The sequence below is a fragment of the Fonsecaea nubica genome, assembly GCF_001646965.1.
Source record: "Fonsecaea nubica strain CBS 269.64 chromosome Unknown Scaff69, whole genome shotgun sequence".
Lineage (NCBI taxonomy): Eukaryota > Fungi > Ascomycota > Eurotiomycetes > Chaetothyriales > Herpotrichiellaceae > Fonsecaea > Fonsecaea nubica.
In genome coordinates, this window is record NW_019173742.1 from 124,861 (window position 1) to 141,267 (window position 16,407).

Sequence of the window (16,407 nt, forward strand, 5' to 3'; positions counted from 1 at the left end):
TAGTAATCTATGCACTGTAGTTAGGAGGTCGTAGGTCTAAAACTCAAAAACGTCCTCGCCGACGCGTTCCCTGACGGTCCTGACCCAGTCCCTCACGGCGTCCTCGACCTCGTCGTCGTCGTCCTCGAGCATCTCGTTGACGTAGACCATGGTCTCGCCGGCGCCGCCGACGGCGACTCCACCACCACCACCACCCTCGGTCGCGGCGGTGGTCGACTGGCCCAGCACGACGTTCTGGAGCCACTCGTCGCCGACCTCCGAGGACTCGGTCAGCGTCATGTGCGTGCGGATGCTGGCGAGGCGCACGGCCGCCGAGGGACTGCGCCGGAGCTGGCAGAGCAGGTGGTTCAGGACGTGGTGGTGCGGAGGCACGTCTTGCACGGCGGTCGTGAGGGCCACGATGCACGGGATCACCGTGTCGAAGATCATGCCCCGCAAGGACGAGGACGACTTGGCTCCGCCCTTGCTCTTGGGCATAGTGTTGCCCGCAGGTGTGGATCTGGATCGGGATTTGGGAGACGAGACAAGGCCCAACTGCCCAACGAGAAGATTGGCCAGAGGTTGGAAATGTGAGGGCGAAGTAAAGAATCCATCTGCATCGTGGGTCGCGATCGTCGTCAATAGCGTCATGGTCGACTTGTACAGTTGCAGGCCGGTGTCTTCTGACAGGTCAATGTGCAGGGAGGGTTTCGTCTCAGAATTTTGATCTGCGGCAATCAACTTCGTTCCATGCACCGGCAACGAGGCACTGTTGATGGCCGACTGCAAGACATCGTTCACGGAGGGGAGGAGGTAGCTTGCGTAGCTCGTCACGATGCTCTTCAGGGTCGCGAAGAAATGGGTGGCAAAGAGGTAGAAGCTTGCTTGTCTGGCCAACCGTGCCATATCCTCTTGCAAGTTGCCTTCGGCAGAAGTGGAAGTCCCAGAACTTTTTCTGGTCGCCCAGTCAACCCATCCCTCAAAGATGGGTCGGAATATAGTGTCGTTGAGTTTGTAAATGAACACGATGCCCAACTCGTGAAGTCTCCTTTCCACATCCTCAATGTCCGACAAGGCGACAGTTTCGGCATGGGCTTGTTGGTCAGCACTGTCTCTCTGTTGAATGAGCCGTCGCAGATCTAGGACGTCCAATATGAAAGCCGATATCTCATCGGCAGCACCCATGACGATAGATTTCGAATTGCTCTCAATTGCTTGAGAAAGCATGTCAAGGAATTCAGTGATCGCTTCTCCATCGACCTTCTCGCCGGATACCACCGCCAGTTTCCAAGCCTGATTCAAGCTGCTTACGAGCGTCTTCAAGTCCAATCGCTGCGCCATGAGGCTCAGCGTCTCATGTCGAGCCTCCTTGCGTGACACCTCGTCCGGCTCTGCGAGACATGAGCGATAGGATAGACTGATGATCTCAGTAATGCTTTCGTCACTGATGATAAAGGGAGTGTGCGTGATGAACGAAGAAAGCAATGTGAAGCAAGCGTCGTGCAGTTCCGCTCGGCCTTCGCTGGTGTTGCTTTCGCCTTGTCGAGTTAAGAACGACTCCAACAGACGCAAGACTTTAGGAAGGGCTTGTACCACTATCGGGACACTTCCTTCCTTAAGCACCTCCGTCGTGCTGGCAAGACAGAGTAGAGACATGATCCTTGTCCTTTCATTGTGGGAATCTAGGCCGAATTCGCTTTCAATCAAGGCGGTAGAGGCGCTGATGACCTCTTCTGGGTTCTTGCGTCCGTATGCCTCAGTTATGCGATCAACACACGCAATCGCTGCATGCCTGAGTGCCTCATCGTCCGTGCTGCGGATAATGTGCTGCAGAGTTGGGAGATATGCAATGGCTTGCGTTTGCGTCTTGGTATCCCTTGAGCTCGGAGCAGTATGTTTGAGCTGTGTTGCAAGAACTCTAAGCGCCAGAGGCTGGAGCTCCTGCTGACCTTCTCCGGATTGTGCCATGTCCCGTAGTAGATTGGGCATGATCTTGAGAAGGTCGGCGAGGGAAGGTAATTCAAGGAGCGAGCTCAGACACTTCCTCGTCGATGGGGTCAGACTGCCGTGGCTAGACTTCTGGGATTTGAGCATACTAAGGACGCGCGTCATACAGACACTGAACTCAACCCAGAAGTTTTCATTTCCAGCTTCATCGGATTTTGAAAGTCTCTTTACCTGCGCTTTGAGGGTCTTGGACTGGAGGAGTTTCGAAGCCACTTCTAGTAAGGTTAATGCTTCTTGCTCCTTCTTCTCATCCGAGCTCGTTCTGCTGATGTCTAGCAAGGGAACGGCATTGTGAGGATCCTCGGAGAAAATATCAACACTCAGCTCGACAAGCTTTCTAAAGGTCAACAGCTGAGTTGATGCCGAAAGATCTGCCATCAAGCTTGCAAAGAACGAGGACATATCTTCCGCATGTCGCCTCGATGCGAGAAGAGCTATGACAGCAAAGGCAAAGTCATCAGCACCAAGCCTGCTGAGAAGCCGCTGGTAAAATGCGGCCCTTCGGTATTGAGGGACGTGGTCGTATGCTGTGACGAGGCTGGAAAGCAGGCTTGAAGTCGAATGAACAAGCTTTTTGGCATCCTGCTTTTTCAAAGTGGCAACCAACGGAGGGATTATTTCGTCAATGGTTCGATTGGTAACGTAGATTGAGCGCTCATCATCCTTTGACAGTATGCTTTTACCCATGAATGTGAAGATGGGCATAATGCTATGCAATATCCGATCTGGAGCCAAAGAAGCCAGGGCGGCCGAGAGAAGGAGAGCAGTGCTTTGGACCTGTGGATTTTCTGACGATCGAACACAATCCGTGACCAAGTCAGTACGAATAATAGAGAAGTCGATGGTTGACCTCGGAGACTTTCGTGCGCTGTCGATGATTGCCAATATGCTGCTGAGACAAAGGTTGAGAAGGTACGGAGATTCAGATGTGCCCTTGTCCTTGAGTCGTCTGAGGATTATCAATACCTCGAACAAGCCTCCGAGCAGTTGTGGATGTCCTTGTGGTTTGGAATCTTCCACAAGCTCCAGCGCAAGAGTCAATCTCGCCTCACTGATATCCAGTTCGAATGCCAGATCCTTCGGTATGCTTTCACGCCCATGGCTGACACGACGTCTTTTCCTGGGTGGGATATCTGTTTGCATCTCTGCAAGGCCAGAAAATGAGCGGTCTAGTATTGCAGCAAGAATCTCCGTAGAAAGGTTGATTGCGTGCAAAACATGACGACTTCCAGCAGCTTGGGCCGAGTTGTTGGAGAAGGACATATCAAATAGGCGTAGGGCAGCAGAGATTTGTGATTCATGATGCATATCCTTCCAGATGCCAGCAATTCTGTCAAAAAACGCATTGACCAGAGCAGCACGTGGCTGGAGTCTATCTCCGATAAGCATCGAGAGAATGTGCTCCACGGCGTCCTTGTCTCGTGCATTCACGAGACGAACCACCACAGCATCTATTTGGTCCAAAGAAAGACTCTCTGATGACGCGGCATTTTCGGCTTCTCCTTGTTTCAGCGATGCCCAGGTTTCGAGGATGGGCGACAAAATCTTGCTGGTGCTTGAGCTGCCCACTTTGTGGACGTCGACCAGCAGCTCGAGAATGCCGATCTTGACTCGCAGTAAAGAACATTCCAGAGCACAGCCGGTCAACAAATCGTGGAGCGCTTGCTTCGTGCTCTTCTTGAGTTCAATATCGGCAGCTTTGGACGAGGGCGTTCGGTCATTCCCAGTAAAGGTTGTCTGAAGAATTCTGCGTATGTAAGTGGGATCCAGGACGAATTCTTCGAGATAAGGCAAGTAGACTTGGTCCAGGATCTTTACCGCTTGCGCAGATAGCAGGGGTTTGACGTTCCGCATGCCAAGGTCATCGTACACCGTTTGGGCGGTGTTTTGCTCACCGTTCCCTTCTTTTGAAGCAGCCTCGTGAACAGCAGCGATGCAACCGACGGCTGCTCGTCGCACAAGTTGGCTGTTGTCAGAAAGAAGCACAGTAATGTAGGGAATCAGAGCTTGTAGATGCCCCAGTGATTCCGCTTTGATAACTCCCGAGAGAAGCCGGAGCGCAGCATTGCGTTGAGGGGTGGAAAAGGCGCCCAGTGCCACTCTCAACAGGAAGGTAATATGTAGATTGGAGGGCTTGTTCCAGAGTGGAAGTTGCTCAAATCGTTCCAAAAGCTGACTATTCTTGTGGCATAGCGCGAATGTTCGAGTAAGCTGGTCAAATAGAGGAGAGCGATTATTCCCAGAAGAGAGGAACGACGACTCGGTAGTCTCAGGGGGAAGGGATACAAGCATGGCTTCGGCTTCCTCCGAATCCTGTAATGATTCATCTTCGAGATTGTCAAGCTCCATAGGTGTGTTTTCAAGGAGTGGTTGCTGAGAGCTTTCAATCGTTTGCTGGAGAAGACCTTCCACCTCCGTCTGGGTACAGCCAGCCAAAGACATCGCATGAGAGAATGACAGCGAGAATTTTGAAGAGCCAGCCAGCGTCTGAAGCAAATGCATCAACCTTGTCGATTCTGCGGAAAGGGTGAAATCTGTTGAGAAAAGCTTTCGAAGCAGCGGTGCAAGGAGCCGACTTTTTGTTGCCGATGCGCAGTGGTCCTCAGCGACGTCAAATATGCATTCGATTATGCGCATTCTTTTGTCGATATTCTTGGGCTTCAACCCAAACGTCGCAGAGCTGATCAGAGCCTCGAACAAGGACGCCAAGGGCACCACTTTGAGTAGATCAGACAGTCGTCGCCCTATGTCGTCGCTGTTGATGAATATGTCAAGCACATTTCTGGGAACTCTCATGTCGGTCTTTTTGGTGACCAGAATAGCCAAACATGCCAAAGCCGACCTAGAATCGGATGTCTCTTCGGCAATAAAGGGGGCAATCGACATCATCAAGGAGTCGATGACCTGGTCCCCAAGATCCGCACCGCCTGCTAGCACGAGAACAATGGTGAAACATGTGACTGTAAATTCTGGACAGTCTTTGATTTCAAACCCTTCACTGAGCAGTGGTAAAATCTTCAACAGCACGTCCTCTGTCCGCTGTTTCTGCACTTCTTTTCTTCCATTCCTGACCTGGCTCAGTCTTCCAGTTACCGCCTCGACAACGACGCTGCCCCAAAAGCGTAGTAGTGATGAGTGGGCTACACCTTCCTGGCATGCATGCAGGACGTAGTCGTTGAAAAAGGAGAAAAAGGCGTCGTTGTGAGTGGCGCTGTATATGACCACACGTCGAGGAACACTGGCAGCTTCTTTATGGTAGGGCACCAGGAATTTCCACCCACTGACAAATCTGTCTGATGGGACGATTCTCAAGATATTCTCGAACAAAGGTGTTTCGTGGTACGGTAAAAATGTGGCCAGCAACACATCCGTGTTGTAGACATGAACCCGAAATCTTCGCACGAGCCACTCCACCGCTTTCAGGCCGGGTCGGAGCACCACCTTGGATCCAAGGAGAGTAAGACATCGATCTATCACGAGCCCCAGCGCTTCATTTTGTGTCTTGTTCAGCAGCTCTCGGTCCTGCGTTTTGGACTGAGGGCTGTAGAGATTTTGTTCGAATTCATGCAGTCTTGTATCCAGTAGACACAGCTCTCGAAAGCCTTCCACACATACGTGATATATTGTCTCCCAATCTTGCTTGACGGCGACACTGCGGTCGAAAATGAGGGATTCGGCGTGTGCACCTCGTCGGGCGCGTAGATCGAGTTCGCTCGTAGAATTTGCGGCGATAGTGCGAAGCTGCGCGGCGAAGGTGGAGGTCATTGCGGCTGTCGTAGAAGGAGGGTAGAGGGAGTCAACGTTGTTTCCATGGGCGGGAATTTAGAGCAGCCAGCTTCAAGGATGCCCTCACAGTTGTCTTAGCTTGGTCGTTGAAATCTTCACTGTCAATCAAGTGGTGGCATGCGACAACCAGAAAAAAGTTTTGGAGACACCCGGATATTGCGGGGATAACAATCGTGCCAAGAAAATTTAAGATCTTCAGCCTCGCGCCCTGCAGACGAGGCTCTGTCTTCATGTACCATACATGTACAAGTGCGAAAGACTACGGCAACGTATCTGAAATGTCAAGCCGCACCCGCATACCTCGGTCTAGCATGGTTTGATACACCTGTCTGAGTCTCGTGTTTCCAATCGCGTCTCTCAATATTGGCAGTGTAAATCCCAGCATGCATAGTCCTTTCGACCACGGACATGCTCGTAGCGATGCATAAAAGGATTGCGTTGCCATTGCTGCAGATATGTGGGCTTTCTCTTCGGGTCTCTTTGATATTTTTCTCCCTAGGTTTGAATGACCATGGATCCCAACTAATGAGGTTTCCCACTGAACATATGTGTACCATATTTCCACACTGTCATGCCCAGGAGACCCGGGTTGCGTCACTCGTTTGAAAGCTGAGCGAATGCTGTGATCAGTGCTTCCGCTGTACGAGGGTCTGTTGAGTTCTAGCATCAACTCAAGCACGCATCGAACGATACTTTTTCCGGTTTGTACATCGTTGGGCCCCTCTTCTTTGGGGTCGAGCTGCCGCAACCGCTCAAATAATCCGGCCTTCTGAAGGAAATAATGATGGAGAAGCAAGAGGTTCAGGTTGTCGGGAAACATTTCTGTTGAATCTTTTAGAATGGGCACGAGTCCTCGTGGTTTGAAGCTCCTTCCAAAGGTCACAGAATGGGCGTAAATGAAGCGAGCCCGCTGCTCGTGAATGGCTTCAAGCACGGCAGAAGATATTGTCGATGAGCCAGTGAAAGAGATTAAAGATGCATGGTATGTCTGTAGGGCTATGTCAAGGGACATATCAGCATTGAGATACCTATGCAATGTTAGAACGTCGATTAGTGTCGGTAATTGCTCTGCTCGATTCTGGGAGCGGCTCTGCTCGATATGCGTTTTGATGTAATGGTCGACCTTTATCCGCACTGTAGTAGATGGCTCAGTAGTCTCCTCGCTTTCTGTTCGGAGCTGAGATAAGTCAACCTGTGCCTCTGTTATGCGATTCAAAAGGGCCCTAGCCTTCTGAAATTGTCTTCGGCGCATGTACGAGTATGCCCAGTCACGCCACAGAAGGAATGAGTCAAGCTGTTCTTTTTGGCCGAGCGAATGTCGCATCGACAACGCGGTTGACCAAACCTTTTCAGCACCTTCAAAATTGTCCAGCCGGCACTCGAGTAGCGCATATGTATTGTACAGTCTGAGACTGTCAGCCTTGCGCTTGAGAAATGCCCTTGTCTGTTTCTTGGCGGATTTCAAGTCTACTCCAGCCTCCAATGCAATCGCATATTCCATATGCAGATCACTCGATTCTTCGTCAATTGCCGGTTCCGTAAGCTGAGATATGGCTCGGCGAACAAAGCTGAAAGACGAATCGACAAGTCTTGCAGGGCTAGAAAGTGAAACGCCGCGTGTCCGGGAGTTCATTTGCTGAGACGCCAGGAAGACTTCTTGGAAGCGCAACTGCAACCCAAAGCTGCTGTTTGCAGGACTGTCAGATTCCACAGAGATGCCGGGGAGAGGTAAGTGGCTATGAATGAAAGGGTCCCGTTCCCAGACTCTGGACTCAGGCAGTGAAGATAGTGGCGAAAGGCCACTGAACAGGAAGAATGCATCTCGCAGGAGCCACGAGCCTTTCACGGTGGTCGGGGAGAAGAGGAAGTCTTTGATATCCGAAAAGAGGAGAACGCGATAAGGATCATCGTCGTTGACCTCGTCTAGAGCTCTTGCAGGCAGCCCTGCGGTTCTTTCAAGCTCAGTTTCGGCATTTGCCCAGGCCTCAAAATCCATGTCCTGCACCTGGAAATCTTTGTCGCATCTTGCCTCAACCTCACCGTTTGCATTCGACCGCCACCCCGCAGAACCTTCCTCCCCTATTCGCGCAACCTCGCTTGCCCAGAATCCCTCAAAGGATGGTATGAGTTCAGTGGAAGGGCTAATATGGGGACGAAAGTAATTGAATTCGAGGAGGGCCTGCCAAATCCCGACCGCGCGTTCCGTAAACCCAGAGTGCCACAGAAACAAGGTCAGGCGGAGAAGGACGTATATGGAACTAGTGTCTCTCGAGTCAGATGACTCGTTTCCTGCTTTTTCAAGGCATTGCTTGTAGATGCCCAAACAGGTCTCCAAACTGAATTTGACGGAATTTGTCTGGACAAAGTTCAGATAAAGCCGCCATAGGTCAAACGAGGCCTCGTCATCGAGGAAGGTTCGCCACCTAGATGCCTGTTTATCTGCATCCCAAATGCCCTTCCCTTCCTGCATGAGACCCAGGATCAGAGTATCCCGACCTTCGCGGCCTTTAACGCGTGACAGTGCTTGCTCGTACAGCGATATTTTGAGATCGACCACCGTTCTTGACGAGGGAGTAGCATAGCTGCGGGAACTGTGCGCGTCGCCAAATAGAACGGGCTGATACTCGATCAAAGCAAGCCATGCCGACACGTCCTCGGGTCGAATTTCCGTGGCTCTCAAGAGTTCGATATGGCGCTGATGGGCAGGATCCCTCTTGAACTCCTCGAAAGCGTCCTTGGAGGGTGAAAGTGCTTCACTGTCTAGGTCTGACTCACTGCTCTCGTCCACTCGCAAAAGGACATGTTCCAGTTCCGCCAACATCCGTCTCCTCTTCCTTGGATGCCCACTATCGAAGCTCAGAAAGTCCTTGCGTAGATCTGATTCGTTGCTCACTCCGGATGGAACGTTCTCCGCCGCATCATCTTCGGGAAGGTCCTCGAGTAGAGACTGTCTGCGGGACCTTCGTGTGGAATCAATATCGATATTTTCCACATCGAGTCGTGTATCTGAACGTGAAACTATTCGATAGTTCGGACCCAACCCGAGTAAGCCACCTTGACCGGCTGGTCGATAGCGCGGAATGGCATGCCGATCCAATGACCCATAAGTCAAGTTTTGCCGATCCCCTTTGCAGTCTTCCACGAACAAAGAAGATTCGTAGACTTCTGGACTATGAGAATGGAGTCTCATAGTCTGCTCTCGACCATCGACACGGATCAAAGGGCGGGATATGCCGCGAGGAATTCTCCGGTATTGAGAGCGGGGGTGGTGTGAGGAGGACATCATGCGCACAGAGAAACATAAGGTGAGGGAGAAAAGTCCATCACAGTTGAATAGTTGCACAATGCCAAGCACGGAAATCGCTTGGCTATCGCGCGTCACGTGGAGGAGGCTAGGGTCGGCGCAGGGCGCAGGGACGAGTACTCGGTACGAGGATCTTGATCAAAAAAGAGTCTCAATTTTTGTGATGGTTAATCGTGCATTTCGCACTGCTGACTCGAAAGAAGACGGTACCAAGGCACCAATGGCACCAGGTGGGATTCTACCGAAAGAGGATTTGGGGGCTTTCAAGGGTATTCCCAGCCTTCCGAGCAAGTGGGCGTGGTGGGCTGCCACAAGCATTGGTCTCGGCTATCGAGGGGCAGCTGGGGCAGGTGGGCAGCCAGTATTCCAACCACCCAACCACCCACCCATACACTAAGGTTCATGCCTAAAGCCCGCCAATCCCGTAGGGCAAGAGTTGCCTTTGGGGGGTCTAGTGTACGTCACTGTGCCCTCTAAGAATGCTTCTGTTGGCCCGGATGGCTTCCCCCCCGTACCCTACCTGGGTCCCTCAGGTCCCTTTACGATCAATTGCGTTCTCAATTATCGATGAAATGCTATTCCGGATACAGCGAGTCTTGCTATACCTCGACCTTGTGCCAGATCCATTTTATATCTTGCCTCAGCCGTCTTGTCATCTGGGACTTTGCGATTGCGGCTCACCGTCTTACATATTGTCAGGACACACTTCTCCCCCTTTATGGAACATGTACCCCGGTACTTGCCACTAGTCCTATGCTTTCGAAAAAATTCCTGGCGCATTTTCCCATTGACCCTCACACTCGCCACTACGTATCCCTCACGCGCTCCGCAAGACGTGTTCCACAATGGACATTGCGACTCCAAAGAGACCGAATCCTTCTGCCTTTGATGACCATGGCCCCCCGTCGAAGAGACTCAAGACGCTCCCCGAAGAGCCTGCGCAATACAGCGATGCGGTCCGTAAAAAGCTGGCATCGACGTCTCGAACAGGGCAGGCCTGCGACCGGTGTAAAGAGAGGAAGATGAAGTGTGACACAGACCCGGTGGCATGCCAGCCTTGTCGTCAGAAGGGTTTGCGGTGCTACACCACCGATCGTGTCACGGGGCAAGCACGAGAAAGAGGAGAATCGCATCGCGCCGAGAATGAGCTGCTGTTTTTGAGGGAACAGCTGGCCGCCTACCAGCGCAGATATGGCTCCCTGCAACGGTCTGACTCCAGTGGCATCGCGCCTATTGTCACTCCCAGGAGTTCAATCTCTCAATCCACAGCGCATTCTGTATCGCCTACGTCATCCAGACTTGATGCGAAATACATTGGCTGGCCTGCACCAGATCACTCCGAGGCTCTGTATTCTGGTCCGGTCAAGGGTACTGTGGTGGACATTATGGATGGTGTCATCGACATCGCAGACTGGGAATGTGAAATGATGGAAGACTATGCCACTGAGATTACGGGCAAATTCAACCTCTCGAGGACATCAATCATCAATACCATGTGTGGACTTCAACGTGTGGAGGACCCAAAACTGCCTCCGAAAGAAGAAGCTCTTCGTGATGCCAATCATTTTCTGGTCATCATGTCACAATACGTTCCGATCGTCCACCGACCCAGCTTCATGGTCCTAGTCAACAGATTCTATGATCAGCCGGATTCGTTGACTGTTGCTGAGCGGCTCCAGGTTCTGATTGTCTTCGCCATAATTGCCCATCAAACGGCGGTGAGAAACCATCTCCAATCTGCTGAGAAATTCGACGATTCCCATCGTTATCTACACTGCGCCCTGGGTGATTACCGTGAACTACTCCAGGACAGGTCCCTTGCATCTATGCAGGCAATGGCGCTGCTCATCGTCCACTTTCGGAACCTACCAAAACCTGGTATATCTTGGACCTATTGCCACCAAGTCCTAGTTCGCGCTATCGAACTGGAATACCATCGCGACCCGGATAAGATCCGACTCCCGGACGGCGAAAACGATCCACTGTCAAAGGAGCTCCGAAAAAGAGTCTTTCATTCAATACTCGGTGTCTGTGTGACGACAGGTTGTCGCGTTGGCTTACCGGCACCATGGCAATTCCAGCATATCGACATCCCTTTACCAAGGCCCATCAAAGACTCCGAGATATCCAAGACCGGATTCGCTTCGGAGTTGTCAGGTCAATGCGAGTTCTGGCCTTGTCTACACCTGGCAAAATTACTTCCCCTTCTCACCGAATTACACAACAACATCATAGCCGTCAGGAGACCTGCAGAAGAATACCTTCAAACCGTGGAAACACTTAACACGAAAATAGTCGCGTGGCGGCAGGATTGGGACGAGTCAACCAAAAACGAGCCAAAGCATGTCAATCTAAGTGTCGCGACCCTACTATTCGAGACGTGGGCTGCCGAGTATCAGCTAAACTTACATCATCCAGTATGCTGCACGAGTGACGACCCTGAGGTGATGGAACGGCATCTGGACATCTGCCACAAATCCGCCAAACGTCTATTGCAAAGCTTTCACCGATTGTCGGGCAGGTACAAAGGCGTGGACTTCACTTGGCATTCCACGCTGGCATATGCGACTGGGTTTGGCATCACCCTGTATGTCTACAACAGGAAAAAAGGGTCGGTTACCGCTGAGCAATTCGAGGCAATGCGGAATGAGCTAAAAGGCTGGACATCGTTGATGGCGTATGCAGACCTTGTCCTGAGTAAGTTTATGCTGTCTCTGACAAGTCTGTCTCACTAACGTTGTATATAGGAACCGGCAACCACTTGCAGAGACAATTTCAGCCTCGTGTGCAAGCTCTTGAAGATGAATGCCGAAGGATTTTGCTCGAGCAACCTCCCAAAGGTCATAATTCTCGCAGTCCAATAAGTCCAGTCAACCATTCCATCGTGGGAGGCACCGTGAAAGTCGAGCAGGCAAATGCGCTCCCGTTCCAAGAACATCCCAGCCCAAACGCGACGATGCACAGGAGCAATCCTCCGCAACCAATGTTCATGCCTCAAGGAATTCCCCAAAACCACCCAACTTCTCCCTTGGCTCATCAACAGACTCAGCGGCAATGGGCTGGCACATTCTCTTTCCTGCCGCAGCCTCCAACGGCAGGACATGCGCCCGAGCAAGGGCCAGGTGTCACGTCGCCCATATTTACAACTTTTGCACACTCTCCGATTACTGGACTCTCCACGTCTGCGTCCATGCCGGCCATTCCCACATCTTTGGCATCCCTGCTTAATGATTCGGGAAATCTCTACATGCATTTCTCTCCACCGCATCATCATCATCACAACAGTCTTGGGGTAGGGGTTGGCGGAGGGGGTGATTCACAGATGCACTACTCACCAGACCATTACTTTGACGGCCCAGGACTGGGGTGGCCGCTGATTAGTATGCCACCAGGTCAACAGTCATGATGGACACAATACAAGTAGTCTGTCTGGTCGAGTCCATATTTTCTGAAGATTTCAGCCGCTTGTTAAGAGAAGGTCAGAGGTGGTAATGCTAACCCCATCACCTTCGGGGTTCTCCAGTGAAAGCGAGTTGATCCTAAGGTTTCCTGCCTCTGGGACATCCTTGCATAGGCGCTTCCGAGAGCCGAAGCATGGGCCTGCAACAAATACCCTGTTGGAAGCCTATCAATGGCTGAACCAGCCTTGTCCACTAGCCAGAGACAGTATAGGAAGCTTAGATGTGATCTTTGTCAGCGCGTCCCTCAGACTTCAATCTCCGGTTCTAGACACAAAGACGGACAGTGGTGTGGCTATTCGCGGAGAGGTCTTAATACATTGTGCTGCCTAACGATCCCTGTCCTCATGAGACTCACCATCTGTAAAGGCGTGCCTGTACTACCCCCTCGTCGACACCTGGGATGCCAGCAAATTCGCAGCCGCCTGAACCAAGGACCAACCGGATCATGGGAAGCTCAGCTAAGCTCCGGCAACAGCACACCATTGTGCAAGGCAGATCACTAGCTAACGGACCCGCCGAAGTTGAGCTGAACCGCATACGGCTCGTGCGCGGCCTTATATACGACGAGTTTTCCTTGGAATTGCGGGGCGTCCTTATAGATGAGAATTCGTCTTCGTCTTGCATCTGACTTCCGCCTCCTGGTGGTTGAGGTCTGCCCTCGGTGCTGTGAGCAATTGATGATCCAATGACTGAGTTTCTGCTGCCAGTATGTTGCTCGCTCTCCCTTCAAACATCAAGTTCTTGCCCCCATCCAAGCGAGACAGACCTGTTCGGGAACAAGAGCTCGAGGGAGCTGAGATAAAAGCACACGCTGCCCGAATTTCGCATCAGAAAAGGAAATGGGAAAAATTGCAACAGCAGCTCCTCCAAAAAGAAGAGGTACATGAATATAATCCATCTCGTGTGAATAGTGGGCAACGGCCTAGCCATCGAGTCCAACCAAAGTATCACGAAATCGTCTTCCTCCTGGAAGGATCATCCGACCCGTTCAATGCGTGCCCGGTCAAAATCACACCCGAAGTCAACCGGATCATCACATACGCAAGGGATGTCATGCTTCCGAATATCTTCAGTCCCCCGTTTTTCCGACGACTGACGGTGGGCGGGCCCAAGACGGTCAACTACGAGAATTCTAATAGGGTCATTGGAGGGTCCAGCTTCCTTCACAGCATGAAGAGATTCCGAGACATGAACGAGGGTGCTGCTCTTGCATGGCTGTGCGGTCATATCCCTAACATAGTGCGACTCAATTCGAGTCAAACCATGCAGCAACTTACGACGGCGAGGCTGAAAATGCGCGCCAAAAGTCTCAGACTGCTGCGCGAAGGCCTCACCGACCACAGACAAACCTCAGTCGAGTCGCTGACTGCACTAAGATTACACATTCGCTGTTTGTTCGAGACAGAGTGCATGGCGGGGGATACGCTGGCAGCCAAGGCACATGTGGATTTTCTTTTGCGTCTTCCCGATCCTCTGACCGACGAGATGGAGCGTGTTCAGCACACGCTGGTCATGATGTTTGATGCCACCGAATTGGCATGCAAGAAGCTGGAGAGGACGGTTTTGCCCTTTGGAGAGTGGACTGCGAAAGCACACGCGAGACTATGGGCACTTGCTTGTCCTTACCTCCCGATCCCTCCGATTGGTATTCACAACGCGCATCCGTGCGTGGACATTCCCGACCACCGTGAAGCCATGGTACGACTGAGATATTGCTTGTGGATCGCCGAGTCTCCGTTGCCGTTCAAAACTTCTCAAGACCGGCTCAAGGCCGACATGATCTTTGCGTGGATTGCGACCAAGACTTTTCACGATCTGGGAAACCTGATGAATTTATACGTGGATATAATGGAGGAGAAGTTCATCTTCCAGTCAGAAGGCCAACGGCTGACGCAGGCGTGTATGGTTCTCACGCTGATCTATGAGAGCCGCAAACGGGTGCACGAAGCGACGATAGAGGATGGCGCCGATATACGCGAAGCTTCCTATGTCATTATGCCTCGACTGGCGCGTGACATGGCAACGGCGATGGAGATGCTCAGCCCGGCTGAGGTTGTCCACTATCAAGAAGCATACTTGTGGATGCTGTATGCTGGTGCCTTGTTTGAGCAACGCCAGAACAGCAAGACGCGCCGCGCCAATCCCAAGGTCAAAATCGAGACCACAGAGGAACCTTGGTTTATAACGACGCTGGTCAAGCACGCGGATCAGATGCACATCACAACTTGGGAACAAGCCAAAGCCGTCCTCGGGCGATTTGTGTATGATCCGCACTTGGAGCCAGACGGACACGAGTGGTTCGAGGGAGCTTTGCGTGAACAAGAGCCCATGAAGAGCGAAGACGACACCCAACAGCAAGAACAAGCAGAGACAGTTATACGCTGAGAGCGTCCTGCGTTAAACCGTTCTGCGGCTATGGATAGGCTTTGTGCCGTGGTCCGTATATTTGTAGAAAGGTGTGTACCGAGTATATGCACAGGTGAGGTCGGTGCAGGTTATCTCATAGTCAATACCAGACGATGATGATACATATCTATTACTGTTACCTTGAGCGATATCAGCCGCACTACTGTCAATTCCACACTTATATTCGAACACCAGACTTGATGATAACAGAGACCACAGTGTTGACGAACGTGACTGACTGATAGTGGCACTGTCTTGGATCAAGCGATAGTATAATAAATAATATACCAAGCAACTGAGTTGTATTTTGGATCCAACCTGAATAAGAAGATTGCCCTTGTCTTGTAGGATGTAAAAAGATTACAACATTCCTCTCTCTTCTGTAGAAAGAAAAACCTCCCAAAGCAAAAAAAAAGATATATGGTTTGATGAGGGTGGGACTCGAACCCACGAGGGATTTAACCCACAAGTACTCCGATCGTACCATTTTCGAAGCGTGAGCTCCAGGTGTACCTGAAACCTTTTGGCGGGGTTAGTATTATACCTCGCTAATGTGGTGGTGATTCTTCAGGATTCAACTCACTTGCGCCATAACCACTCGGCCTGAGGGAGATTTGTTAGCCTCCCAAGTTCTGTAATTCTGAAGGATAAGGTGTAAATTGCCACGTACCACCTCACCAGCACATTTTGAGGCAGATTTTGCGGGATAAAGTATATGATTCCCCGGTGTTGTTGGTGGGGGAAGGGATGGAGGGCCAAGAGGGGCACAGGATTACGTTCTGTGTGGTGAATAAGGCGAGTGATGGGATGGAGAGAGGGATGGATCATGCATGGTGTGGATAAGGCAGAGAGAGACATGGTGGGGGTTGATTACATCAGGCCTCGGCTTGTGCTCGACTCGTCGAGTGTCCAGAGCCCTGTCCCGAGTCAATCCAGGGACGCCCAAGTCAAGAACGAGTTTCTCCCTATCCGGCGCGCTGGTACCCGTCGATTTGTAACGTTCGGAGGACATCAGTGGAAATATAGTGGGTGGTATACAAGACGGAATAATGGATGCCAAAATTACTACCTCGTACTTAGTCAGTGCAATGCACATTAAAATAGCTCACTAATGAAGCTGTCTACCACCAGCCTCAAAGACGCACACGGCAGCCTTCTCAAACGCATACAAGGTACAAGTACAGATAGGTTGGTATGTGAGTGCAGAATCTTGAATCCCCTGGCTGGAATCCCTACCTCACCCGCAGAGAAACGACTTAGACCCTCGTAAACCATACTTTTCTAGGCTTCTGGTCCCTAACGGGCCGGGCGTTAAGGGCCCTGAAGACAGTTTCTAGGCGCCAATCAATGATGATCGTGGGTTTCAAGTACACAGTACCAGGGCATGCAGACTGCGCCAATCACCCGTCCGGCATTAAATAATTACTTAGATACTTCTTTCCTCGGAGATCCCATTGATCTGGT

The 16,407-nt window shown here is 51.4% G+C and overlaps 3 protein-coding genes across 3 annotated transcripts; 2 read left to right on the forward strand and 1 right to left on the reverse strand.

Annotated features, from left to right (window-relative positions):
• Positions 1-36: 36 nt before the first annotated feature.
• Positions 37-9,055, reverse strand: AYO20_08590 (hypothetical protein; the record flags this gene model as incomplete). Its single annotated transcript, XM_022646866.1, has 2 exons — positions 37-5,756; positions 6,340-9,055. The coding sequence occupies 2 exons, from the start codon at positions 9,053-9,055 to the stop codon at positions 37-39; spliced, it is 8,436 nt and encodes a 2,811-aa protein (XP_022497202.1).
• An 866-nt stretch (positions 9,056-9,921) lies between these two features.
• On the forward strand, positions 9,922-12,482 carry AYO20_08591 (hypothetical protein; the record flags this gene model as incomplete). The annotated part of the gene is made up of 2 exons (XM_022646867.1): positions 9,922-11,773; positions 11,824-12,482. 2 exons carry the CDS (start codon positions 9,922-9,924, stop codon positions 12,480-12,482), a joined length of 2,511 nt encoding a protein of 836 aa, XP_022497203.1.
• A 763-nt stretch (positions 12,483-13,245) lies between these two features.
• On the forward strand, positions 13,246-14,922 carry AYO20_08592 (hypothetical protein; the record flags this gene model as incomplete). The annotated part of the gene is made up of 1 exon (XM_022646868.1): positions 13,246-14,922. The coding sequence occupies one exon, from the start codon at positions 13,246-13,248 to the stop codon at positions 14,920-14,922; it is 1,677 nt and encodes a 558-aa protein (XP_022497204.1).
• Between the last annotated feature and the right edge of the window lie 1,485 nt (positions 14,923-16,407).